General features: G+C 44.2%; 2 protein-coding genes and 1 pseudogene across 8 annotated transcripts in view; 2 read left to right on the top strand and 1 right to left on the bottom strand.

Moving 5' to 3' along the window:
• FAM219A (family with sequence similarity 219 member A) overlaps window positions 1-20,435 on the bottom strand; it is a 44,814-nt gene extending 24,379 nt beyond the window's left edge. The window contains exon 1 of one of the 7 annotated variants that reach the window (XM_039875532.1): window positions 20,105-20,435. In XM_039875532.1, coding sequence (XP_039731466.1) covers window positions 20,105-20,131 — 27 coding nt within the window. In that variant the 5' untranslated portion in view covers window positions 20,132-20,435. Of the gene's footprint in view, window positions 1-20,071 lie in introns of all 7 variants that reach the window. The other 6 variants (XM_039875529.1, XM_039875535.1, XM_039875530.1 and 3 more) reach the window with 6 other exon arrangements.
• LOC120613036 (uncharacterized) lies at window positions 17,373-17,491 on the top strand (annotated as a pseudogene).
• Window positions 20,436-20,615: 180 nt separating the features above from the next.
• The window catches only part of DNAI1 (dynein axonemal intermediate chain 1), a 58,666-nt gene continuing 53,753 nt past the window's right edge, over window positions 20,616-25,528 (top strand). The window contains exon 1 of the mRNA XM_039875687.1: window positions 20,616-20,930. Coding sequence (XP_039731621.1) covers window positions 20,901-20,930 — 30 coding nt within the window. The 5' untranslated portion in view covers window positions 20,616-20,900. The remainder of the gene's footprint in view (window positions 20,931-25,528) is intronic.

Here is a 25,528-nt window from a genome sequence, read left to right as displayed (position 1 = left end):
TACAACTCTGAGGTATCAGGGTGTCAGACCCTGGCTGGGGACAGCTCAGGAGATGACATGGTTATTTTGAAAGTTTATTTCACCTTCAGAGTGATGGTGACCTCAACAGAGTTGTCATGCTAGATGTGTGTGGGAGGAGATGGGGCAGGGGCTGGAGGGGCTAAGGGGGAGTCCCTGGATCCATGGGGCTTACCTTGGAAAGAGAAGAGGGCAGGCCTGTTCACAGCTAGAGACATGTGCAGGAAGGCTGTTCAAAATTAAATAAGCAAGGGCCTAAGGACCCAGGCATCTAAGCTTTTCAGAACTGGTAGGGACAGGGCTTCTCTAGGAGCTATCCAGGGTGCTGAACTGTCTCCACCTGAAGACCTTGGCAGCTTTCGACAAGAGCCCCACCTGTTTGTTAATGCCAAACTTAAATGGCGCTGGCTCCTCTCGGCTCATCCCTAATATCAACTGCCTGCTTGGACCATGTCCTGCATGGCCTGAAGTAGCTCCAGAATGACTCCAATTATTCTCTATGGCTGTAGCCTGGGCTTCATGCCAGCAGCCTGGCTCCCTGGCCAGATTTGCCAGATTTTCAGCAAAGGGTGAAGTTGAGGATCTCAGTGTGTGTGAAAAATACCTTCTAGTACCTCTGGATGCTCAGGGCTAAATGGGCCTGGCTCAGGGACAAGGTGGCCATAGGGGAGGGAGAGAGTTCTCCATGTGGCATATCTTCAGACAGCTCCTCCCCTCACCTCAGTGGCAGCTGCACACATGTGCTCACACAAATGGACGAATGCATGCACACACACATGCTAGATTCTCCATCCTATCACTGCAGAGCCTATATTGCTGCAGAGAAGTAGAATCTCCCTTGTCTGCATTTGAGCAGAATGCACCTGCTTTGTTCCTAACATGAATATCACAGAAATTTAGCAAAGAACAGCCAAACTTCAAACTTATATAAATAAAATAAAATATTGATTTCTTTTTCTGAATTCAAGAGGAATATACAGTGACTGTAAAAAAAAGTCCAGATAAGCATAAGAGTAAAAAAAAAAAAAAAAAAAAAGAGACACCCTTAATCCTACATCCAGAGCTGTATCCCATGTTAATCTCTTGGCACATAGCCTGGGTCCTTATCTCTGTGTGTGTGCATGTGCACACACACATGCACACGAGTGTCAGTAAGAGGTGTGGTGCCCTGGTTAAAAGTATTTGTTTTAGAGTAAGTCCTATTTCTGCCGTTTACTTATCTGTGTGATCTTGATCGAATGGGTCTGTTTTTCATCTTTAACATGAGGAAAATAATAATACCCATCTCATAGGGTTGTTGGAAGGCTTAAACAGGGTAATGCATACATATAAAATGCTTACCACAGTCCCTGGCATGTGGTAAGCAGTTAATAAAGAGTAGCTTTTATTACACATACATACACCTCCACAGAATTCATTCTGTAATATCGTTTAATGCCTAGTTTTAAAACATGGATTATTTTCCACCTCAGATAAAAGGTAAAGGGAGGATGAATAAGCTCAGCTTATTTCATCTCCTGTCTGGCCTAACTTTCTAGGCCATAGTGGACATAAGCTTGGACTTGGGAAACAGAATGGCCTCCTAGCTCAGGAATCAAAAAAACAGTCCTTGACCCAGGGCTTCTAGCTTTCAGCCTGAGTTCTGCAGCCAGGGGATGGCAGGGGCTTCCTTTTGGTTAAGGTTCTCTCATCTTCTTGAGCTTTGGGCCCCAGCCCTTTGACCAATTTGCTCTGGCCAGCACTTTCTGCCTCTCTGCCCACTTTCCTCCAGGCGTTCCCTCTCCTTGGCACTCACACAAGTCCATATGCTTGGCTTGGGTAAGCCTGCCTGCTCACTGTCTAAGTCCTAGCCATTTGATTCTTATGTCTACCATCCCACCTCTCCATACCTGTTCTACAAATACTGTTCTCTTTGAGGTTGGTACTGAGCTCCCACTTAAAACCCAGTGGTCTTTTCTCAGGTGATCTTCCATCACCTTCCGGTATCATTGGACAGTGCTGACCAGACCTTTCTTTTTAGAAATTCTATTTTCCCTTGGCTTTTATAAAAATATCCTATCCATCTATTTTGACCACCCTACCTACTGTTCCTCTGCTCATACTCTGGACATAGATCCTCAGTGTGGTCACTGGCTCCTTCCACATGTTCTCTCCTCACATGTGGAAATATAATATTAGTATAAACTTATTTCAAGTAATATCTCTTTGGATTTTACTCTCAAATCTACATCTCTAGTTCTGACCTCTCTCTTAATCTTTAGACCCACATTTCCAATGGCCAACTACTTTCACTGATGTCATACCCCTCCTCCAGTCTACTTCTTTCTTTTAACTACCCTTATCTTGTTAATAGCACAAACCATTTCCCAAGTTAAGCAAACTAAAAAAATAGAGGGTCATTTTAAAAACTTTTAATTTTGAAATAATTTTATATTTACAGAAGAGTTACAAGGACAGTGCAGAGGGTCCTTGTATACCCTTCACCCACCTTCCCCTAATGTTAGCATCTTACATAACCATGGTACATTGATCACATCTATACTATTCACTGAACTACAGACTTTATGCAAATTTCTGCATTTTCCCATTAATGTCCCTTTTTCTGGTCCAGGATCCATATTTCATTTCATCAGTATGTCTCCATGCTCTCCTTAGTTTCTCAGTCTTTTCTTGACTTTCAAGTCCTTGACTTGTCAAAAGTACTGGGCAGACATTTTCTAGAATGTTCCTCCAATTTGGATTGTCCTGATCTTTTCTCACAATTAGCATGAGGTTATAGATTTGGGGAAAGAATACTATACAGGTGATGTGTCTTTTGCATCATAGCATGTCAGGGGGTATATGACTTATTGTTGGTGATGTTAACTTAAATCACTTAGGGTGGTGTTTGCCAGGTTTCTCTACTATAAAGTTGCTATTTTTTTTTCTTGTTCTGATCATATTCTATTAGTCAGAAGCAAGTCACTAAGTCTAGGCCACAATCATGGGAATGAGAATTAAATTTCACTTCATAGAGGGAAGAGTATCAAAGAATTTGTGGACATGTTAAAACTACCACAGTAATTAATATATATTTTGGTTGAGATTCTTGTAGGCTATGCAAATATCTTCTTTTTCTTTAAAGTTTTACTCACTAGTTTTAGCAATCAGTGGATCTTGCCAGCAGCAATTATTACTATAATGTTTTACAGATATTTAAAAATTTTTCCTCATTCTTTCTATAAACTTTTAAATAAAATTTAATTTTTAATACATAAAAATATAATTCAAGAGAAGAATTTGTCCCTCTCTCAGTTTATTTATTCGATCATTTATGTATATCAGTATGGATTAATGTATATTTATTTTCTAATTCAATGCTATCGTTATGTATTTTGTTGTTCAAATTGTTCCAGCTTTGGCCACTAGGGGCCCTTTCCAGTTGGCTCCTGTCTCCTTTTCTGACCTGCCTAGAAGGTCGTTTTGACCCACCTCTTTCCCCTTTATCCCCCTGAGAAGTTAATCATGATCTATTTTAATTAACTTATTTAATTTCTGACAATTATAAGAGAGAAACAACATCTAATTTTTCATTAAGACTTTCTTAAAGAGCAGTTTTAGGTTCACAGCAAAATTGAGGGAAAGGTACAGAGATTTCCCATAATACTTCCTGCACCCACATATGCATAGCCAGCTTCACCCATTATCAACTCTCCCACCATTGTGGTATATTTGCTACAACTGATGAACCTAGTAACAAATCATAATTACCTAAAGTCCATAGTTTACATTATGGTTCATTCTTGGTGTTGTACATTCTAAGGGTATCATACAGAGTATTTTCATTGTCCTAAAAATCCAGCATCCATTATTTATCTCAATTTTACAGAGAAAAGTTGACACTCTGTAAAGCTGAGCAGCTCCCCTGAAGTCACCTAGCCAGGACTTGGTCCCAAATTTCCTGACTCCTTTCCTATTTCACCACATAAAAAAGCCGCACCGAAAACCACAATACAGTGAGCAGCAACACTCATGGGAGGGAGGCCAGAAGCCAAAAAGAACCACTCAGAATGTTGACACATCAGTGACTGTGGGGAATATGAGAATAATTTTGTCCCTTTGCTTCTCTTTTATGGTGAAGGTGAGACTGCAAGAGATCTCTAAACAGGAAATAAGAGACAGGAATGTATCTGATCAATGTGGATGGCTTTCTATTTCCAAAGAAATGTCCTGCCTCCCAAAAGCTACATGATTCTACAGAACTTGGGAAGGAAGTGAACAGAATTGAGTCAAATGTGGCCAGTCAAAGCTGGTGGTGCCAGGCAGGAATGAGATTGGCCAGACAAGTGGCATAAAGGTATCTGATAGCATTTATAGCCAATTCATCTCACTATCGTCTCCTGATTGAAAAAGATGGGAATTATAAGGCAAATCTGTGTCTCCTGAATAGGTATGATATGATACAGTAGAAAGAGAACAATTTTAGATAATTTGTTTCCTAAAATGGAAAAATATATAATTAGAAGAAAAGTAATATTGGTTTGTCATAACAAATTCAAACACACAGAGGTGAACAAATTCAAATACATAAAAGGTCATGAAAGTTCTCCTGTAAGTCAGAATAATTATTAGTTAATTATATATTCTCAGACTATTGAAATGTATAATTGTATATATAAATTGAAACATACTGAATCAGATCATACATATTCTAAATATATGTGAAAATGGCAACTTTTATGTTACATGCATTTTAGTACAATGAAGCTATATCCTGAACATCTTTTCATGTCAATCCGTATTAGATCTCACCTCCTTTTAAAAAGCTTCCTATATATGTTGTGGGATGGATGTACCATGATTTATTTAATCGGTCCCCATTGATGGAGATTTATGTTGTTTGCTTTTTTCCCATTCACTATTATAATGTTGAAGGGCAGCTATTATAACTATTGTAATGTTGTGTCGTATTTATTTACAACTATTATAATAGCTTGCAAAAAAAATTCTGTATACATTTGTCTATTTCTTTAGTTTAATAAATTCCTAGAAGTGGAATTGCTGAGGAGATCAATGGGCATGCACACATTATGTTGCCAGTTTTCTTTCCAGAAAGGCTATGAAAATATATATTCTCACCAGTGGGGTGTGGTGGGTACTTGGTTTTGAAGTCACAAAGACCTGGATGAGTTCTAAGGCCAGCTGGTTGTTTGACCTTTGGCAAGTTACCTTTCTTAATGTCCCTTGCCTTTACATGAGTGTAACATTAACTGCTTTGCAGGGCCAGTGTTAGAATTAAATAAAATAATGTATGCAAAATGCTTTGCAGTACGCCTGACACATATAGCAAATGCTATCTGTTTTTGTTTTATGTTGCTCTCGCCTCATTTACTTTGTTTCCATCTAGTCTAAAGTATTCATCAATCCCAATTTCTCTAGCCCCCAAAAGGAGCCTGGGATACTAACTTGAGCTTTTCTAATCAACAGCAAGAGATATTGCCTTCTTACTGAGTCTGAGTTTCCCAGGAAAGCCTCAAAGCCAATTTCCAGAGTCCTATCTTTAGTGACTAAATCACAAAGAGACAAATTCTCCTCCTCTCAGTAATCTTTCCTAGTATCTGAATCAGGACATTTTTACTCCCCAGGACACTGCTGATCAGGCCATTTCAACAGCTGGTCCTTCTGGTCTTTAAAACAGCACATTTTATTAAGCCCTGAAGGCTACAAAGGGTCCATGAAAAACAGATGGGAGACAGACTATGAGACACATGTACCCTGGGACAATGGGGAGTCCTGATTGAATTCTCTTCCCTATGTCCTTCCACAGGCCCGCCCCAACGCAGGAGGGCTGGAACTCGATCATGGCTTCTTGATTTAACTTCCAAAAAAGAACTCATTTATGGTTGAAATTAACCAGGACTCAGTGACAGAAGGCTCTCAGGGACAACTCTCCAAACTGCCAAGAGGGGGCAGTGTAGTGTTATGATTAAGAGCATGGGCTTTGACTCCACATCTGGGCTTTGAAACTGGGCTTTGCCACTTATTATTTGCTGTGTGACCTTGGATCTCACTTGCTTTCTCTGTAGATTAAGGGTATAGCTTCTTCATATGTGTGTCCAGTGGCAGACACACAGTAAGTACTCATAAACAGGACACATATCTGCAGGGTATATAGTTGAATATGATAGCTATGACCTGAGGTTACCAAGTAAAGGAGATAAAAAGACTGAATTTATTCATTTCATTCATTTATTCAACAGTTATCTAGTGAATATTTACTATGTACAAGGTACCTTACCAGGCAATGGAGACATAATGGGAAATAAAAATAAATATGGTCTCTGACTTCATGAGATTTGGCTTTCAGAAGAACCCATGTGAATAGAATAATCATAAAAACATATATAAAATTATAAATGTAAAAAGTGTAATAAGAAGGCCACCAACCAAGTCTAGAGTTTAAGGAAAGCCTTCTGTGATGAAATTATAGCTAAATTAAGATACAAAGGATGAGTAAGAGTCAACTGTAAAAAGGTAGAAGATGAAGAGAAACCATTTCAGGCAGAAGGAACACGTGCAAAGCCCCTAAAGCAGAAGGGAGTCTGAAACATCAGAGAAATAGAGGAAAAGTCAGTAAGGTTGGATGCAGTGATGGGGGTTAATGTGGTATAGGATGAACAGGAAGGAGAGGAAGGCAGGAGCCGGACCACATAAGGCCTTGCAGGCCATGTTAAGGATTTGAGTCTTTATAGTAAGAGCAAGGGGGAATCCGTTGAAACATAAGGGATTATACTGGGCATTCCTGCTACCTGGTAATACTTTCCTGTGATATCTCCTTTCCTGGGAATGAGAGAGAGGGCTTCACACAATTCCTACTGGTCAACCAGGAGAAGGGAGCAAAGAAATAACCTATACCAGGTCTCTTCCCAAAACAGAATGAGTCCCTCTGGACACTCATTGCCCAGGGAAGAACTAGAAACAAGGAGGAATTTGAGTGGGGTATCCAGGGCTGTGAGACTCTGATTAGAAACCTTGTACAGGGTGATTGGCTGTCATTATAAAACTCTTAATGTTTTTTGGCTGCTGCAACAGTCCCTAGTCAGCCTCTACCTCTCAGACTTCCTGCTCCATCAGATGCTCCATTAAATTGGACATAATGACTAAGAGACTAACAGCTATTAGGTTGGGGTGGTAGAGGTACAGCACTCTTGTGGGCAGGGGCAGAGCCCAGGGGTGGGTTCAAGTTTGCAAGAAGCAGCTCTCAACCTCTGTGTGCCTTCCTGGCTAGCTGGCTCACAGTGACCACAGTGCACGCACTGTTTGCTTGGAGCATACACACACAGTAGCTCATAGTTTCTATAGTATAGTCTCTCTGCTATGAAGAGAGAAACTAGGAGTGGAGATCCTGGGCAACAGAGGAATGCTAAAGTACTAGAAAGTGCTAGCTGTGTTCTAGCTCTCATAGGTTTTTTAACTCGGCTGCAAAGAGAAAGGGCCTAAGAGTGTTAGAGTAGAGCTGCCCATCCCATTCCTCCTCCAACCTCTTCCAGCCCACAGCCCAGCTAAACAGGAAACCAGGCTTGGCTAACTGCCAGGGCCCAGGCTGGGGTATGAAACTCAGGTAACAAGTGAGAAAGACCCCCTCCAGTATAGAAAGATGTTACTCAGAAATCCCTGGGAAGGTAAAATAAACCCAGCTTCTGCTGAATTCTCTCCCACAGGAGGAAAAGACTAGAGCTTCCCCAGAAAAGGTCAAGTGTGGCCCTAGCAAGATTCACAGAGAGCAGACCTAGGAGCTTCATGAGGAGAGACAGTGCTGTCTCAGTGAGAACAGGCTCCAAGTAAGGATCTTTCCCTCAGAAACACAGGTCTGTCGTGAAGCAGGGTTGGTATGTGTGGTCTGAAGACTTCCTAGGGCCAAAGTGGTTGATAAGAAAGGAAATGATGGTATAGGATAAGGGCAGTGGTAGAAAAAGTAGATCTAAAGGGGATAGGGCTAGAGATATCTATGATACCTGCAGAGAATGAGGCAGAGAATTGACAGGGGTTCTTTGTTGTCCAGATGTGAAGGAAACTCCTGATGAAATAATGAACTGAGGCAATTACCATTAATGGCTGCTAAAAATATTAGGTGAAAGGCTGAAGGGGAAACTCTGTGATGGAGAGATCAAGCTAACTACACCACTAATCAATCTGAACATCACAAAAAATAGGACAACCATATGTCCTGTGCCTCCTGATGTGATGCAATAGGGAATACATGGCACACACTCAGAAGTATTCTTCACAAAAAAAGTTGAATATGAATTTGATCAAACCATGAGATCTAATCACCAATTTGCAGAAATACAGGAGACAGATGACTACAGATGAAATAATTATTCAGAGTAATCCAGTGAATAGGGTATAAGTAAAACAAGATTTGTCCTGGGTTATAATTGTTTAAGTGATGAGTACTAGGGGGTTCATTTCACCTTTTCTCTACTTTGTATACGTTTGAAATTTTCCACGACAAAATGTTTTAAAAATTTGAAGAAGGTCTGCAGACTGGAAACTGCCTCCTTCTTTAGCCTATTGTCCTGTGGGAAGAGTAGTAGCAAAAGTAGCATCTTTTTCAAATGTTTTTTGAGCCCTAAGAGCTGGCCTTTGAGAGCCGATACAGAGGGACACCCTCCACTAACATCAGTAGTGAGGTGCTCCAGGAAGGCTCCATTCTACCAACAGGGCTCTGCAACAGCCAAGGCAGGGAGGAGCAGAAACAGGGCCTTCTCCAGTCCAGGCTCACTCAATGGAACCCCCTCTGGGAATCAATGGGAGCACAGAGCACTTCCATCTCTAGCCTAGCTTCATCATGGTCTTGTCAAGTAGCTCAAGGACTCTTCTCATTTGGTGATGAGAAGAATAAACCATCTTCTCACCATCTCCTTATAAAAGCTCCCATGGGAAGCACTGACAAAAAATGGAAACCACCAACCCTTTAATCACCATCAATGCCTAGATCACAAATGATACGGTAATTTGTAGTTCCTTTTTCACATACATGATCTTATTTATTTTATAAATAGTCTGAAAGAGGTTAGGAGCCTGACCAAAGGTCATAACTAAGTGGTAGAGATGGAATGTACTCAGCCAACTTTCTACCACCACTGTACGCAGCTCCTGCCCTGAGGCCCATGTCCCTCACTAGTTCACCCTGATCTCCACACCCTCTCAAAGATACTCAAACCAAGCCCTCTCATGTGAGTTCCTAGAAACTGACTCACTGCTGTAGTTCAGCACCTCGCAAATAAAGGATCTGAAACATGAGGTTCCATCAGGAAGTTGATTGGGAGACTGATAGATGGCCAAACCTTGGTTCCTAATTGGTTCCCTGTATTGCCAATGTTTGCTACCTTGAATACCGCCCTGCTCCCGACTTGGTTTCTCTCCATGACTCCACGTAATTTCCCCCGCTCCTCCCCAACCACTAGCTGCCACCAGCTCCCTGCCTCATTATTCCCGCTTTGGGAAAGGAAGGCTTCCTGGAGAAGAGGAATTTATATGCACCCCCAAAGAGTGAGTAGAAGTGGAACGGGCAGAGAAGGAGAGGGGAAAGAATTCTTAAGAGGAAAGGAGACCTCAAGATGTCAATAGATGAGAGAAGGTGAAGGGCCTGGCTGGACCTACTAGAAAGAAAGTTGACATTAATAGTAGAAAGTATGGCCAGTTAGGCAGGACAAAAGCATAGTGTAGATGCCTCAAAAGCCAGTGGAGAAGTTTACATTGATGCAGAAGAACTTAATTAGGTCCCAAATTGAAGGAAATATTATAGGCCTGGGAGTCAGGATGCTTGGGTTCTAGTCTAAGCCATACTAACCTCCAGCTAAGTAATGGCAAGCCTATTTACCTTTCTGGGATTCTGCTTGCATATCTATAAAACAGGCAAAAATGATTTTCCTAATCTTCTTCACAGTGTGGTTCAGGTACTTTGGAAACATTTTTTCATCTACCTTAAAAAGGAATTTAAGGTAAGTATAAGACAATTGCATCGATAAACTTTGCACAAAGACAATGTATTAGGGCCATAGGACAGGTAGAATGGAGGGTTCACACTTTATTGAAAGAAGGAAAAGAATGTATGAAGAAGCTGGAATTTTGTGAGAGGTCTTGAAAGATAGGGAAGATTAGCAAGCATATTAACGGAAAACTAGAAAAGTGCTGCTTATACTAAGTTTCGCAGAGGATTTTGGGGGCATGTTTATATTGCATACATATAATAAGCCATGTTTACTGCTAGAATGTTGTTACTAGCTCCAACTTTAGAAAGAATGTGGCATTTTGCAAAGAGTAACATGTCTGCCAGGTGCCCTGGCCTCTGGCTCAGTTTAAGAACTACCACCGGGAATGAGAGGCAATGGAGTCAGAGGTGAAAGCATGTTCACACTCCTACCCAATGGCTCTGGTTCTTCCCTGTGAAACCATAGGTCATACAAAATCTAACCATCTTTCTTTTGTTAATTCCAGTCCTTCAGGCACTTGAAAACCTTAAAATGCCTTCCCTGAGACTGTTTTATAGTAGGCTGAACAGCCTCAGTTTTTCCAACTGTTCTCACATGATATGGCTTTGATTTCTTTCATCATTCCAGTCACTTCCTCTCTTGAATGATGGCATCAGCATAGAATGAGGGCTTCAGATAGCACTGACCAGTACACAGTAGGACTATCACCTCCTAGGACCTAAACTTCATGCTTCTATTAATGCAACCCAACAGCACATTAGCTTTTTTTGGTGGCTATGTCATATAGTACACTTACATTAAGTTTGCTGTCCATATAAATGATAGCTCTATTTGAAGATTCACCCTAGCCTACCCAATCACATAGCCTCACCTAGATTCTTATTTAAATTCCACTTTGCTGAATTTAGCCAGCTACCTGTCTGAGAACACGAGTCACATTACACACATGTGGTATAGTTTCTAATAAGTATGAGATCACCACTTCACTAGCCCCAGTGGACCCTTACTTTATTTGCAGCCAGCCTAGCCCAAGATGTCCTTCCAGACTCTTGCCTTGATTTTACTCTGCTAGGGCAAAGGGCTACCCTATTTCAGATGTGTCCTGAATTCAATATAACAATAGATACAGCTATTAAATATGATCGTGAAACCTCAACTGACAATAATAGAAGTACAATATCAATATCGGGGAGAGTGGCAGCCCCACAGTAATCTGTGCTGCTCAGATCACATGGAGTGGTCTGTGTCTAATTCCAGGGATGAGAAACTCAAAAGTATCTGCTAAAACAGCCAGGGGATTTGGAAACCAGTTTCCAGGAAAATGGTAGAAGAAAAACAGGACCTGTTTAGCCTGGGGAAAAAAATAGTGCTAAGGCTGTTTAGCCCACAGTCCGGCCTTTCCTCTCAGGAACTGCTGGCTTAAGGGTCTCCTCTCATAGCCTACTCCTTCTCCTTGCTCCTTTGGTCAGGGCTATAGTTTCTTCTTAAGTTTGGCCAACCACTTATGTGATATTTATGAGATCTCTTCCTGAATATGCCTATTTTCCCCTTGTATCTGTTCAATGTTACTCTCTCTCACCTGGCCTATCTATTTCCAAAGGACTATTAACTTTTTATCATGTCAATACTTCAAAAACCCATGCTGAAGATCTGGGTAGAAAAGAATAGTTTTCTCCATTCATTTCTTAAAGAGCCATATCACAAGACTCCAGCCCCTCAGCGAAGCAGATTGCTGAGCTAGCTAACAAGAGTCTTCTTTTCCTGTGTTCTTTGCCTAGTATAACTATAATGATTCAGAGCTGCCAGGATGTCAAACAGAGTACTAGAACTGACATTTCCCCTGCCGAAGACCATGGCAGACATGGAGAACTAACCATGTCACTCTTTCTCACTGAACTAGGACCTTAACATATGCTCTAGGCAGCCATTACTGATCAATGGGCTTACGGATGAAATCTGCTTATCATCCATACTTTATGTAGCGCATGGAGTAGGCTACATTACATATATGTAAAATGATTGTATAGAACTGCCTCTCGAGCTGCTGTGACCAGTGGGGTCATTTAATGGTACTGCCAAGGAAATATTGAGACACCCGAATTAAGGAATCAGTTTTTCAGCTTAAATTTCAATTGAGATGGGATTCTTCGGGATGAGAGATTTTGATCATAATCTTTATATTCTTTCCTGCTTAGCAGAATGCAAAAGGGCAGAGCACAGCTCACAGGTAAAAAGAAGAAACAACTGAGGCATACAGCAGCCACACCAAGATTAAAAGTAAAGTACTAAATGGGTAAAGTATATAGTATATGAATAAGATCTCAATAAGGTTGTCTAAGAAAGTTAATGGTGAAAATGCTGGTTTCACTAAATCATCATTTATTAGAGGGACTTGAAGAGAAAGAAACCCCTCTTTAGCAATATCTTGAGAAAAACTAGGCACTTAGTATTTGCTTCTGCACCTGACCAAAGTTCACTGAGAACTTTCTACTGATGGCAATAAGTTCAAACGCTGACACAAAGCAGCAACATCCAGTTAGAGACTAGCATGGGGCAAAATGATGTGGGTTATAAAAGAGACTCAAAATAACTGGGAAGGATATAAATCTAGACTGGATCAGAAGAGACACTAATTTCTAAGCCAGAGTTTCCCAATGAGTATTTCATGAAACACATTTGTTTTGTAAGGTGTTAATAGATGTAACATGAACAAAGTTTCCATAGTTACATAATCTTGAGGAACATAGGGTTAAACAAAGCTGGAAAGGATTCTTTACTGCAGAACTTCTCAGAGCTTTTAAAATGCTAGTTAACATTGTGATGGGATAGTGTGTAGTGTTTCCCAAAGAAATTTGTCTATAGATCCTTTTTTTCCTTCATAAAGTATCTCAAAGGACCAATATTCTTAAGAATATACTATAGGAAATGCTAGTCTAAGCCATGCTTGGCTGAGGCTTTTACCAATTCCTTTACAAGGATAAAATTGGAAATTAATATGGGAACTATAAATCATTTATAGCTTGTACATAATTATGTTTAAGTTAACTACATAGTAAAATATATATGGTTCCCACTCCACAGTTAGGGTGCAGTAAATTCAATAAATCTTAGTTAAAGTACCCCTTCAGGTATTATTGTAAATAGATAGATCAGGTGGGCTCTGATTATGACAACAAAGAGTCTGGTGATGAAAACGGGCAAAACCAGGCCAGGAACCACAGTAGCTGGACTCACTTCTGCCTGGGTGTGGCTTCTTGTCATACTTATACTTCTGAATGGTAATTCAGAAAATACCCTTTATGGCCATTATTCCTCCTCTTACTTGTGCACACACTCTCATACATCATTATCATCATCATCATAAAAACTTAAAATTGACCCTCAAGAAGCACAACCATCTCATCTTCAATTTGACATCTCTGAATAACTACAACAAATGCAAGTACATATTTGCTTGAACTGGTTCCTAAGAATGTAAAGTCTAGGGAGAATTCCTACAGGCTCCCATCTATCCTAGCCCTAGGCCAAACCCTCTGGGCATCCTCCCTAGATGACTTCGCCACACCATAGCCCCTCCCTAAAGCCCAGGAGTTCACTAGGCTGCCTCACAGTGAGGCCTTTGAGTCATGAGCCAACTTCTGAACTCCAGAGCAGAGTCAGATCCATAGCTGGTTCCAGCTCCGCCTGCTTCCTTCCTTCCTTTCTCTCACCCAGATGGCCAGATTCCCATCAGAGTCTCCTTAGGAAACAATGACTTGACAGCCTGCTGAGCCAGCCTCTTGCTTCCTTCAACCGACACCTCTGGGTATCTGCCCTTAGCCTCATTCTCCCCTTCCCACCCCCAGTGGGGCTCTCTGCACCAGTTTTCTCAGGGTCTGCTGGAAGCCATGAAGCAGCTAAGCCCAAGAAGCTGTCTCCCCTGACTCCTTTCCAGACACAAGGCTCTATCTGCCCTTTCAAGGAGGGGTGTGGGTCCCTGAAGCTAATCAGGTTCCAGTAAAGAAGGCTCTGATTTCCATTTCTGTTTACTCTGGTCTATAGTCAATCAAGGGCAGCAGGCAGCTGCGGGCTGGAAATGACTCAGCCTGCCTACCAGCTACCATGGAAGCACCTGCCTACAGAGGCTACACTTGGGGCTTTTAGTAAGCCAAGTTACCTCTGAGCAATCTCACCCCAGAATCCTGCTCCCTTGGCACACCTTGCTTGGAAGATAGCAGCCTGGGTGCTGCTTCTACCCCAAGTGCAGTTTTCCAGGCTGGTCTCAGAGAAAGGAGATATGTGTCCTTTTCCATTCTGACTCTTGCAGGTGAAGCACTAACTCACACAACCATTCTAGAAGAAATCAGTTAAAGGGTCCAGCTCAGCCCATCAGTCAGAAAACCATAGGTTTGACCAGAACGATGCTTAAAGGCCAGGCCAGAAACTGCCACATAATACACTCTCTCAGCCAACGATTTTATTTTTCTTCATCAAAGTGCTGCCAGAAAAACAAAACAAAACAAAACAAAAAAACGCAGTGGCTCCTTACTGCCACCAATTTGCTTGCATTCATCAAAGCAGGTTGCAGGGGGAAAGTATTCATTGGCAGGCATTTCTCAGTATCCTTTTTGAGGCTATGGGGACAGTGTCATCCTACTCTTTTGTTTTCTAGGACTCTGAGTCCTCCATAACTCCAAGAATGCAGCTTCAACAGCAGAGCAAAGGAAAACGGCAGCATTCTCCCATATAAGCAGTCCCTGAAGCCAAGAGATACACAGGCTCCTGAATATTCTGGGGTGGTGCTGGTGCCTCTTGCCAAAAAATCTGGGGGTTATCCTCGACTCCCTACTTCTCCACTCCACCTCCAAACAGGTACCACATCCTGCCTATTCCACTTTCTTAGTATCTGTATATATGTCCCCTCCTCTCTTTTAGCTTTAATGTAGGCCTTCATTATCTTGCCGGAATTATTATTGCACCCACCTCCACTTTAGTTTTCCAACTTTCAATCTTACCTTCTTTAATCTCTCATCCACTACTGGAGTGATAGTCCTAAACTCTAATTTGATCATGTTATTTCCTTAATTAAAATCCTTTGTTCATTCAAATGCATCCTTTTGTTTCTTCTTCTATGCGCTTTGCCTGGAACTCTTGCCCTTGCTCGTCTTATCGGTCTGCCAAGCTTCCAGCTCTCTTCTAAGAGCCAGTTCAGGAATGACTTCTCTGTGAAGGCTTCCCTGACCACTTGATGAGAGCCCTTTGTGTTTTCCTTTGGCACTGCTGAACTTGGTTCTTCCTTTTTTCAGTGCTCATTACCCTGCAGCATTTCAATCCATCTTGACTGTACATATCCCTGGTGCAAGATTCTGTGTTATGGAGCCTAGTACAATATCTAGCAAAAGTAGGTTCTTAGTGTTTGTTGAATGAGGAGATGAGTAGTAAGGGAGGAACTAGGGCCTTTCCAATATAGGAAAAGAGAGAAGCCTCTTCTCACAACCTGAGAAATGCTACTAGGTCATAGGCCACATGGACCCACTAAGGAGAATCCACCCTTAAATTGAAAAGTCATCTGACTACAAGAAGGCAACTTAAGGCTCCCAGACTACAGAATGCATGGAGGTCAATTTTCCATAGTGGCTTCTTGCTATCTTCACAGTATTTTCTTTGCCACTTTCAGCAGCTGCTGTGGCCCACTCACTGAATTAATGCCCTGAGTGTCAGGACACAGGAAGAGTCTGATAGTCAAGTTCACATGGTCTAAAGGTCAGAACCTCAGCATTTCTCATCCTCTCCCAAGGGAAGCGTTACCCTTTCTCAGGTGCACCCACCATTGATCTCCACTCTTTCCTGACATGTATCTATCTACGACCTTCCTGTAGCCTTTGAGCCCATCCATCTCCTGGCCATTCACTGGAGAGTTCTCACTTGTCTCTGTCAGTACCTGGAACTGAGCATATGCTCATGAACTAAACAAATGAGTTAACAGATAACCTGGGTTTCAGGGAGGCCAAACTAGCATTTCTCTCACATGTACAGAGACCCTGTTTGGTGTCATATGCCATTTTTTGGTCTCTTTGGTCTCTGAAAGCACAGGAGGCAGAGTTTTGCCTGACACAATTAAGTGCTTAAAAGCTCCATTTGTTTGTTTGTTTGTTTTGCAACAAATCTCTTCCTCTCCAGTTGCAGCCAAAGAGAAGGTATAGACTGTGAGGCTGCACCAACCAGCCCAGCAGACAATAGGGCCAGAGAGTTTACCCTTGCTGCTCACACAAACAATACCCAAAATTCAACGCAGTTATTCAACAGAGAGCCTTGGACATCTGGGTGCTTCCTTAGATTATAGTGAGGTATATGGCTTGGATACAGAACTGACATACAAGGTGTATCTATCCCTGGCAGTTTCTTTGGAAAAGCTGTGCTCAGAAACACTAGAATTATCTAGGAGATAGATACAGCAGGAGTGGACCCCAGAGATAGGTCTCCAAGAAGAGCTCTCATTCCTTTCATAAAGAAAAAGACCCTGGGGAACTCTCAGGGAGAGGCCCAGGCCTGGTTCAGCTGCTGAGATGCAACCAGGCCAATTAAATAATTGGTGTGATGGGGAAAAAAGGGAGGCCACGCCCTCCAGTCAACTCCCACCCTAGACCGAAGGCTCTATGCAACTGCAACGGCAGCAGCAACAACAGGGCAGGGATTTCTTCCTCTTCCTCCCACTAAGCTGAGAACTAATGCTTAAATTAGCACGTTAGAAACACACAGATCTGCTGGCTGTGCCTTCTCTTCCAGCTTCTGCCACTTCTCTAGGCCTCTTTTTTAAGCTTGAGTTTTTCTCTTAAGTAAGCAATAAAAAAATAAAGATGCTTTCCCTCTAGAGCTCATCTTTCCAAATAAGGCATGGCCTTTGGATTTTTCCCACCACTATAAGTAGGGGAGGGTTATTTGATGATGGAGCCCATGTGACAGACATGTGTAGTACAGCTTAGTCCAAAAAGAGGCAATGATGCTTACACCAGCATTGCCTTGTTTCCTTTAGGGTTTAAGGAGACAGCCCCCACTCTGCACTCAGAGGGGCTCGCAGTGGGGGAGTGAGCAAGAACAATACACTCTGAGTTTCAGGAAGGCAAGGCCATATCTTTGACTATGTTGCTAACAACTGTGTCCCCAATACCTAGTGTAGTATCTGGAACAGAGTATATATTCAATAAATATTTAGTGAATGAATTTGCTGAATCAGTGATATCAGGTCCCTATGATATTCTTTGGAAGAGAGAGTGAGGAGCTATTGTTTAAACTTTAAAGAGATAATTTGTCTTCATTTCATAAATGGGAAAACCAAGTCCAGAGAAGAAGAGGGACTTCCTAGAGGTCTCAATAAATAATGGCAAGAAATGGAATAGGGTCTACGGCCATGCCACCCTGAACAAGCCCAATCCTGTCTGATCTCGGAAGCTAAGCAGGGTCGGATCTGGTTAGTACTTGGATGGGAGACCACCTAGGAAGACTAGGTACTGTAGGCATACAAAATGAAAAATAAGGGATTGTAAGCTGACAAGGTCCTTGCAATCTGTGAGGTCAACCAAGGGTTGACTCGCCTAAAAAATAAAAAGAAAGAAAGGAAGGAAGGAAGGAAGGAAGGAAGGAAGAAGGAAGGAATAGTTGAAGGAAGGAAGGAAAGAAAGGGAAGAGAAGAGAAGAGAAGAAAAGAAAGAGAGAGAGAGAGAAATGGAATAGGTCACAGCTGAGTCCAAGCCTTGGATCCTATTTTTTAAGGTCTACCCAAAATATCCTTAAAGAGCCAATTTGCATTTCTCTTCTTCAGTATACCATCTTGATTCTTTATGCCCTGAAATAAAGGCTCTTGGGGAAAACTCCACATAAGATTTTGCTGGTCTCAATAATACAGAACATTTAAGGAGCATTTAAGGGGATCATCTAGACTTCAACCTGGGAACAAGGGTTAAGATGCAGAGATCTGCAAGGCAATGTCTATGACCCTGAAATGAGAGATGACTGTATTGCTACAGCCATAAGGCTTTCGTTCAACCTCAACAAAGCAGCCTCTAGCAGAGAAGGGCTCCTTTAGCCTTCAAGAAAAGAGTCTGAAGGCAATCACAGCTTTTCTGATAAACGTCTCCTTGAACTTCTACTTCAGAGCCATACAGATCAGAAGGACTAACACCTTACAGAACCAATGTGTTTCTACTCAATCAAACCATCATTGATTACTTCAGGCAATGACTGAGGCACAAAGGACAACTGAGAGAGCCTGGTGACTCCATTCCTTTTCCTCTTTCCCTGGATAGCTATTGACTCCTTTTTTAGGAACCCCAGATGGGAAGCAAGAGCTAACTCATTGCTTTCTTCTCCTGACTCACTTGGACCTCCTCCTCCTCCTCCTCATTCATCCTCCCATTTGGTTCTTGATTAGATGCTTAGAATTGGACCAACGATCTAATTTGACAAGCCGGGTTGGCTGGAAAGATAATCCAGAAAGGAAAATCCTCTTAACTCAGCCCAAAGCTCTTCTTCGAGTTTATGGGACAGACTTCGCACCAAGATTTTCTGGTTCCCCAAATAATCCAGTGATGGCATCAGGCAAGCATCTCTCTCCCCAGTTTAATACTGTACACTACTGTAAAGCTTCTCAGTTTTTGTTTCTAGAACTGTCTAAGCAGTCACAAAAGGGGGAAGAAAGCCTTTTCTCTCCTGCTAGGTGGCCTCTAATGATTCTCTCAACCATCCCCCAAAAGGTGTGGCTTAGAGTTGGTCATGCATCCTGTCAAGGTCTGTCTTGGCTGCTATAATGGGCAGGTTACTTGCTTAGGAGGCCACAAAGCACATCTGTCAGCTAGCGATGTGGGGGCCCAAGTGTAGAACCTGTTCCTCACCTCCACGCCTAACACAGAGGGTGGAGGCTTAGAGAGCCCGAGATGTTCAAGACTTGAAGAGTTCTACTCGGCTCCAGCAGAGCTCTGAGAATAGGACATCCACATCTTTAGGTTCCTGGACGACCCTGCCTCCTTCCAGCTCCCCCTAGGGCTCCAGTGGGGAAAGGAAAAGGAAAAGCAAGCGAATAGAGCCGGGGCGCTCCCTTCCTCCTCCCTCTCCCTATAGAGGCTAGCTAGGTCTCGGCGTCTTCCGTCCCGCAGCCCTGCGCACAAGCCAGTCAGGTAGCCCCCCGCCCCCGCCCCGAGCGGTTTGGAACTGCGAGCGGGCATGATCTGCCCTAGGCCTGGCCTCCTTGGGCCCGCATCGCCCTCCCCCTTCCATCCCCTCCGCTCCGGCAGCGATGACATCATTCTTCCCTGACTCCGGGACTGCGGACAGGCGGTAGGATCGGCGCCCAGCAAGGACTCTAAGCACGTAGGCCTAGGATGCTGGGGGCTCTTCCAAAAGGTGGGCACAAGCTGCTCCAGCGCGGCCCCGCCCCCTCTCCCGTCGGTTCCGTAGCTCTCTCATCAGCGTCCCTGACTCTCTATCTCACCGCAGCGCTCTCTCCTCCCCGGCTCCCGTACCGCCAGCTTGGACTACCTGCGTTCTTCTCAGGAGAAGAACGGAATTCCCGGGTCCTGCACCCACCCACTACCTCTACGGGTCCCTGCGCCATCCATATCCAGAAAACTGGCGGGCAGGCCCCTCCTCCTCCACAAGCCTATTCCCAGTCCCTCATAGCCCTACTGCTCTCCGGCCCCATCCCCCGCCTTGAGCATCACAGGCCTCCAGGGCTAAAAGCCTCTGCATCTCTCACGCAAGCCCACTGGGCCTGACGCCCGCGGTGTCCTATGGCAGTTCCCTTCCTTTCCCAGCTACGGGCCTCCGTTAGTGGTGTGCACCATTGTGCGCCGTTCGGTTCCATCCGACGGCGCTCCCCGTGGCTCCCTTGGCCTGCCTCCTCAGACGGTGCCCTCCATCCTTACAGGCCCCTTTGCTGTCACCCCGCGTATTCTCCCACGGTTTTCTTGTCCTGCAGCTTCCCCCTCCCCGGTGATGCGTTTTCGAGGTTTTCTTGGCTTCATCCAAAGGTGTCCCCTCCTCACAGCCCCCAAGGCCTGATTCTCTCTTCCCTGCCCCGGCCTGTCCACCGCCCGCCCCCTCACCAGCGGCTGCATCTCCGAGTGCGCGGTGGGCACCTGGAACCGGTCGATCTCCTCCATCATGGTGCCAGCGAGCGAGCGGGCCCAGGGCCGGGCGCGGCTATGGACGCCGACGGGACCTCGCGGGGCGGTGGCCCCAGGAGCCGGGTGGGTGGTGCAGCCTAGGCCGCCCCAGACGAGTCAGGCGAGCAGGCGGCCGAGCAGATCGACGGGTGGGCGCGGGGCGGGAGGTTCGCTGGTGGGCTGAGGCCGGCGTGGCTCTGTGGGCTTGCCTAGCACTCCCGCGGCTGTGGCGGGACAGAGCCGCAGGTCTGGCCTCGCCTCCTCCTCCGCCGCCGCCTCCTGTCAGCAGCTCAGCCACTGCGGTGACTCGGCAACTCCACTTCCGGGTCCGGGACACCGCCTGAATCTACATTATTCATGAGGAGGCGGTGCCTGGACGCCCCAGCCCCTCCCACATGCAGGAGTTCCAAACGCGCGGGGCCGCGAGTGGCACTATTCCTGAGGGGGCGGGGCTTAGTGGAGCCCGAGGTTCCTCGCACGCCCAGACCCTCCTCCACCTTGAGTCGGGCGGGGGCGTCAGAGGCGCCTGCGCCTTGGCTGCAGGTTGGTTGCTGGGTAACCGCGTCAAGGAGGAGCCGTGTCCATCCTGAAAAGGCGCGGGGACCCACAACGACTGCTGTCCCCAAAAAACCCAGCGACTGGGAATTGAAGTGAAAGGGATTCCGGATTTTCTGTACGTGATCGAGGGTACGGACAAGCTTCTTGTCTTCAGGCGAGGGAGCGCTTTGTAGACGCTCCAAGTGTTGAGGTGTTTCCTGCTTCTTTGAAGATGTCCCCGAAACTGCAGCATCGTAGGCAGGTAATACAGATAACAACTTGCCCTCTCTCGATGAACTCTGACCTTCACCACCAATGACCACTGATCATACCTCTCCAAGTGATTCTTCGTCTTCCTTTCCCTGTTAACCTCTAACCTTCTCTCTCCTTGTGACCCTTGGCCTTTGTTCCCACCGACCTCTGACTCTATCCTGCTCTCTTCCACTAATCTTAACCTTCTCCCCGACACTGCCCTGACTCACTGTTTCCTACTTCTTTTTCACTTACCGCTCACCACGCCATTCCCTCACTCCACAGACCCATGCTGACCAGCCCATTCTCCTTAACTGCCTACCCCCACTCCTACCAACACGTTCCTCATTGCCCTCATATTCTTGTCCCAAAGAAATTATTTTTCCAGCCCTTTGCTGTGTGCCCAGAGCTGGGCTAGGTGGAGACACAGGTCTTTAGGAGCCCACAGCGGGAGTACAGGAGACAGGACAGATTATGTGCCAGATTTTGGTTTAGATTTTCTGTGCTGAGAGACTTGTAAGGAGAGAGAGGTCATGTAAAGAGGAAGAGAAGAGAGATCCCTTTCCCATCCCTGGCCTCACTTTAACACACTACACAGCCCAAACACTGCCCCTAAACTATTTTTGGAGCCTCATATGTCTCACTTCCTTACGAGTCCCTGGTCCACTCCTGTGACCCATCCAGCCATGTAAACATTGTGTCCTTGTTGCCAGCTGGCCAGATGTCATCCCTTTTCACAGGAAACCCAAGAGTCAGTCCCCCTTACCCATCCAGCAGAGAGCACTGCTTTCCTCTCCAGTATCACCCTGAAAGGTGAAGTAAGGTCCAGATTCTTGAGGAGCTCTCTGTGGTGAGTCCTTCAAGAATCACTTTTTCCCAAAGCTTTTATGAATTATCACCCTGAGACTAATATGCAGTTTCTGGTTCTGTGAGGCAGGACTTCTATTTATCTATTCGAAATATCCCTCTCTTAGGCCTAGGTATTTTGAGGTTTGGAGAGCAAATCTGTGTCCATGCTGGTTATGATTTTACATATTTTGGTGGGCTCCTCCATATTAGCCTTTGTTCCTTTGCTTCTTTCACCTAGCCTTCCATAGCAGGTGGACTCATCTTTCTTAGATCTCTGCGACCATGGAGAGGATGTTTTTCCCATATGGCCATGCCCTAGCTTTATGTCAGAGTCAAGCTGCATTTTGAGGTTCATGTACTGTGTGCTTGGGCCTACTGACTCTTAATTTACATGCAGTTTTAAATTCAGCATTACTGAGATCTGGTTTACATACAATGAAATGGACCATTTTAGTTGTACATGTTGACAAGTTTCAACAAATTTATACATTTGAGAACCACCACAACGATCAAGATGTAAGACACTTCCACCCTGAAAAGTTCCTCTGTGCTTCATCCCAGTCAGTCTTCCTGAACACCCCTAGCCCCAGGTAACCACTGACCTGCTTTCTGTCACTATGGTTTAGATTTGTCTTTTCCAGCACCTGCAGTTTGAACAAGCTTGGGGATCAGTTTTTCCAGCCCATTAGGGGAGATGTTAGAGGCTAATTATACTGAGAGCAGAGAGAGGTAGCAGCAGACAGGAAGCAGAGAAACTTGGGCCAGCTTGCTGTCCCCCTCCCAGGGAAGGGTAGTACAAAATAAATATTGGTGTGTCGGGGTATGAGAAAAGGCTGGGTTGTGTTAGGTTGTATTTATCACCTTCTTGTCTCAGTGAATCCCAGTCTGGATCAGTGATGAGCTGAGTGTGGGACAACCTAGAGAGGTTTGAGAAGTTGTCTCTGGGAGCTCAGTCCAATGAGGGGAAACAGAACTGAGGCATACAAAGATAAGGGAGGATGGAATCCCTGGAGCTGAGAAGGAGACATGCGAGTTGGAGCAGCAGAAAAGCTTCGGGGAGGAGGCAGCTACAAGCTGAATGTCTGCAGTGGAGAGGGAAGGTCAGGGTTGGATTTGTTAGTGGACAGAGAAGAGTCTAAATTCCATTGCTCATGTCATTTCACTCATCAGACCTTTCAGTTGCTCCCTCTTACTCTTAGGATAAAGTCTCAAAAGTCCGACTTGCTTTATATGGCCTGCAGGGCCTTGCAAGGTCTAGCCTTTGCTACCCACCCTATTTTAGATCTCACCATTTCTCTGTGAAAAGTCCACAGCCTCAGTACACTGAACTGTCCTCACTTCTTGGAAAGTGATATCCACACTCACTTTCTCCTCTAGGCCTTTGCAACTGATGTTTCCTCTGCCTGCCTGGTACAGTCTTTTCTGTCTGTTACCATGTGTTCCATGCCACTCTACCCCAAATCTGTCCTTCATTTCTTGCTTACACATCGGATCTGAGCTTGGCTGCCATATTCTCCTACAAGGGATTAAGTACCCTTTCAGGAGGCAGGATCGGGTGATGTTCCCACTAGATCAGGGATCCCCAACCCCCAGGCTGAAGACCAGTACCAGTCCGTGGCCTGTTAGGAACCAGGCTGCGCAGCAGGAGGTGAGCGGTGGCCAGTGAGCAAAGCTTCATCTGTATTTGTAGCCACTTCCTAGCTCTAGCATCACTACCTTAGCTCCACCTCAGATCATCAGGCATTAGATTCTCATAGGAACATTGGTCCCTGGTGCCAAAAATATTGGGGACCACTGCACTAGACTATCAACTCTGTGATGGCAAGAATCATGTTTGTCTTGTTTATTGTTGATTCCCCTGAACCTGACACAATGCCCAGAATATATTAAGTTCTGAAAATGAGTTGAATATGAATTCTGAATGCCTTAAGCTGTTTTTTGGAAATTTCACTCTGAGTGTGTAGGATAGGAAGGAGCCTGGAATGGGGAGGAATGTAGGGAGGGAGGATAACAAGGAAATGTCACAGTAGAAGCATGTTTTTCCAGGTTCACATTAATATCTGCTTTGGCAGTAGGGCTATGAATGATCCACATTTGAACCACATATACCCATGCCTTAAAAGCTGGGTATTGGAGATTAAGAGGTCAAAAGTTCTGATGATGAAGAGCCATTCTCATTTAACAGTTAGTTGCTGAGTACCTACTGTGTGCCAGTACTGTTCTAGGTATTAGTGATAGAGCAACAGACAAAAGAAACAAAAACCCCCGCTCTCACGGAGCTTAACTTTTAGTTAGAGGTAAATTGTCAATAAACAAAATATATAGTTTATCAAATGGTGTAGTAGGTGTCGAGAAGAAAAATAAAGCAAGGAAAGATGGACTAGGAAGTTCAGGGAATCAGAAGATTATGATTTAAATATAGTGGTCAGGGAAGGCCTTGCAGTGTTGACATTTGAGAAAGACCTCAAGGAAATGAAAGAGTTAGCTATGTGGTATCTTGGGAGAAAGCATTCCAGACAGAGGACACAGCAAGTGTAAAGTACCTGAGATGGGAGCTAGCTACACATGTTCTGGATCAGCAAGGAAGGGGCCAGAGGGAAGTGGCCTGAAATAAGGTCAAAGAAGTGCATCCCTCTACCCCAAAGGGTTAATCAAATAACCCATGGCATATTAAATTGATCACGATGGAGCTCCATGATTCATAATTTGTCATTAAAATGCATGAATGTCAGGCACCATAAACCATGATCAGCTCAAAACATCAGTGGTAATGCCCCAATAACAAAGTGTCCTTCCTGAAAATTGCAAGAATTCTAACTGGCTGCATGTGTATATGTGCAGTAGGAGCTTTGCAACATTGCCAGATCTTGCCTGGCAGCCAGACTTCTTAGTAGAGAACTGAATTAGAGTCTTCTGTGAACTCCAGTTAAAAGCTAATTTTAGTTTATGACTAACAAATTTTAGTACTCCTTTATAACTCAGTTGGTTACCATAAAAAAAAAAAAAGTTTGGAATTTTTGCATCATTTGCCTGTAAGAGCCAAGGAAAAGACTTGCATTTTGGATCATTTTGTGGTCTCTCCAGAGGCCCCTCTGAGACAATACTTGTAGAAATATTAATTCTGATAAGGGGTGACTAGGATAGGGGCAAGAAGGCAGGATTAGGTGCAAGGCCAAAAGAAAGTCTTAGATAGTACAGAGATTTTGAGTCTTGAATCTGGGCCTGAGATCCATAGAAGAAAGGACAGGAGTGGGTGAACAGAATCTAAAGGAAGTTAATGTGTTTCTGTATGCACAAAGATATCCTCACTCTCGTGACCCTTCTTAATGTCACCTTTATACCTCCTATCTTCCTCAAGCCCTAAATATAATCCTTTGACCCTATACCTCTCAAATATCTCTTGAATCAAACCACTTTTCTTATATTCGCTGCCACCTGCTTAGCCCAACCCACAATCATCTCTCACCCAGAGTGCTGTAAAAAAGCCTTGTAACTGGTATTCCCCTCACTCACTCATGCCCCTTACAGTCCATTCTCTACACTACACCAAGTTATCTGTTCAAACTCAATCTGATTTTGTCATCCTCTACTCAGAACCCTTCAGTATCTTCCCATTGCTCTTAGGATACGTACCAAATTTTTAGATCACCATTCGAATGCCTGTATGTGCTAAGGCTTGCTTGGGTCTCTAAGCCTTAACTTGTACAACTCTCTCTCTGTTTTGCTGTACTTCAGTTCTATGTGCTGTCCCCTTTCTCT

The sequence above is a fragment of the Pteropus medius genome, unplaced genomic scaffold (assembly GCF_902729225.1).
Source record: "Pteropus medius unplaced genomic scaffold, Ma_sr-lr_union100, whole genome shotgun sequence".
NCBI lineage: Eukaryota > Metazoa > Chordata > Mammalia > Chiroptera > Pteropodidae > Pteropus > Pteropus medius.
This window is presented reverse-complemented; position numbering and strand designations above follow the sequence as displayed.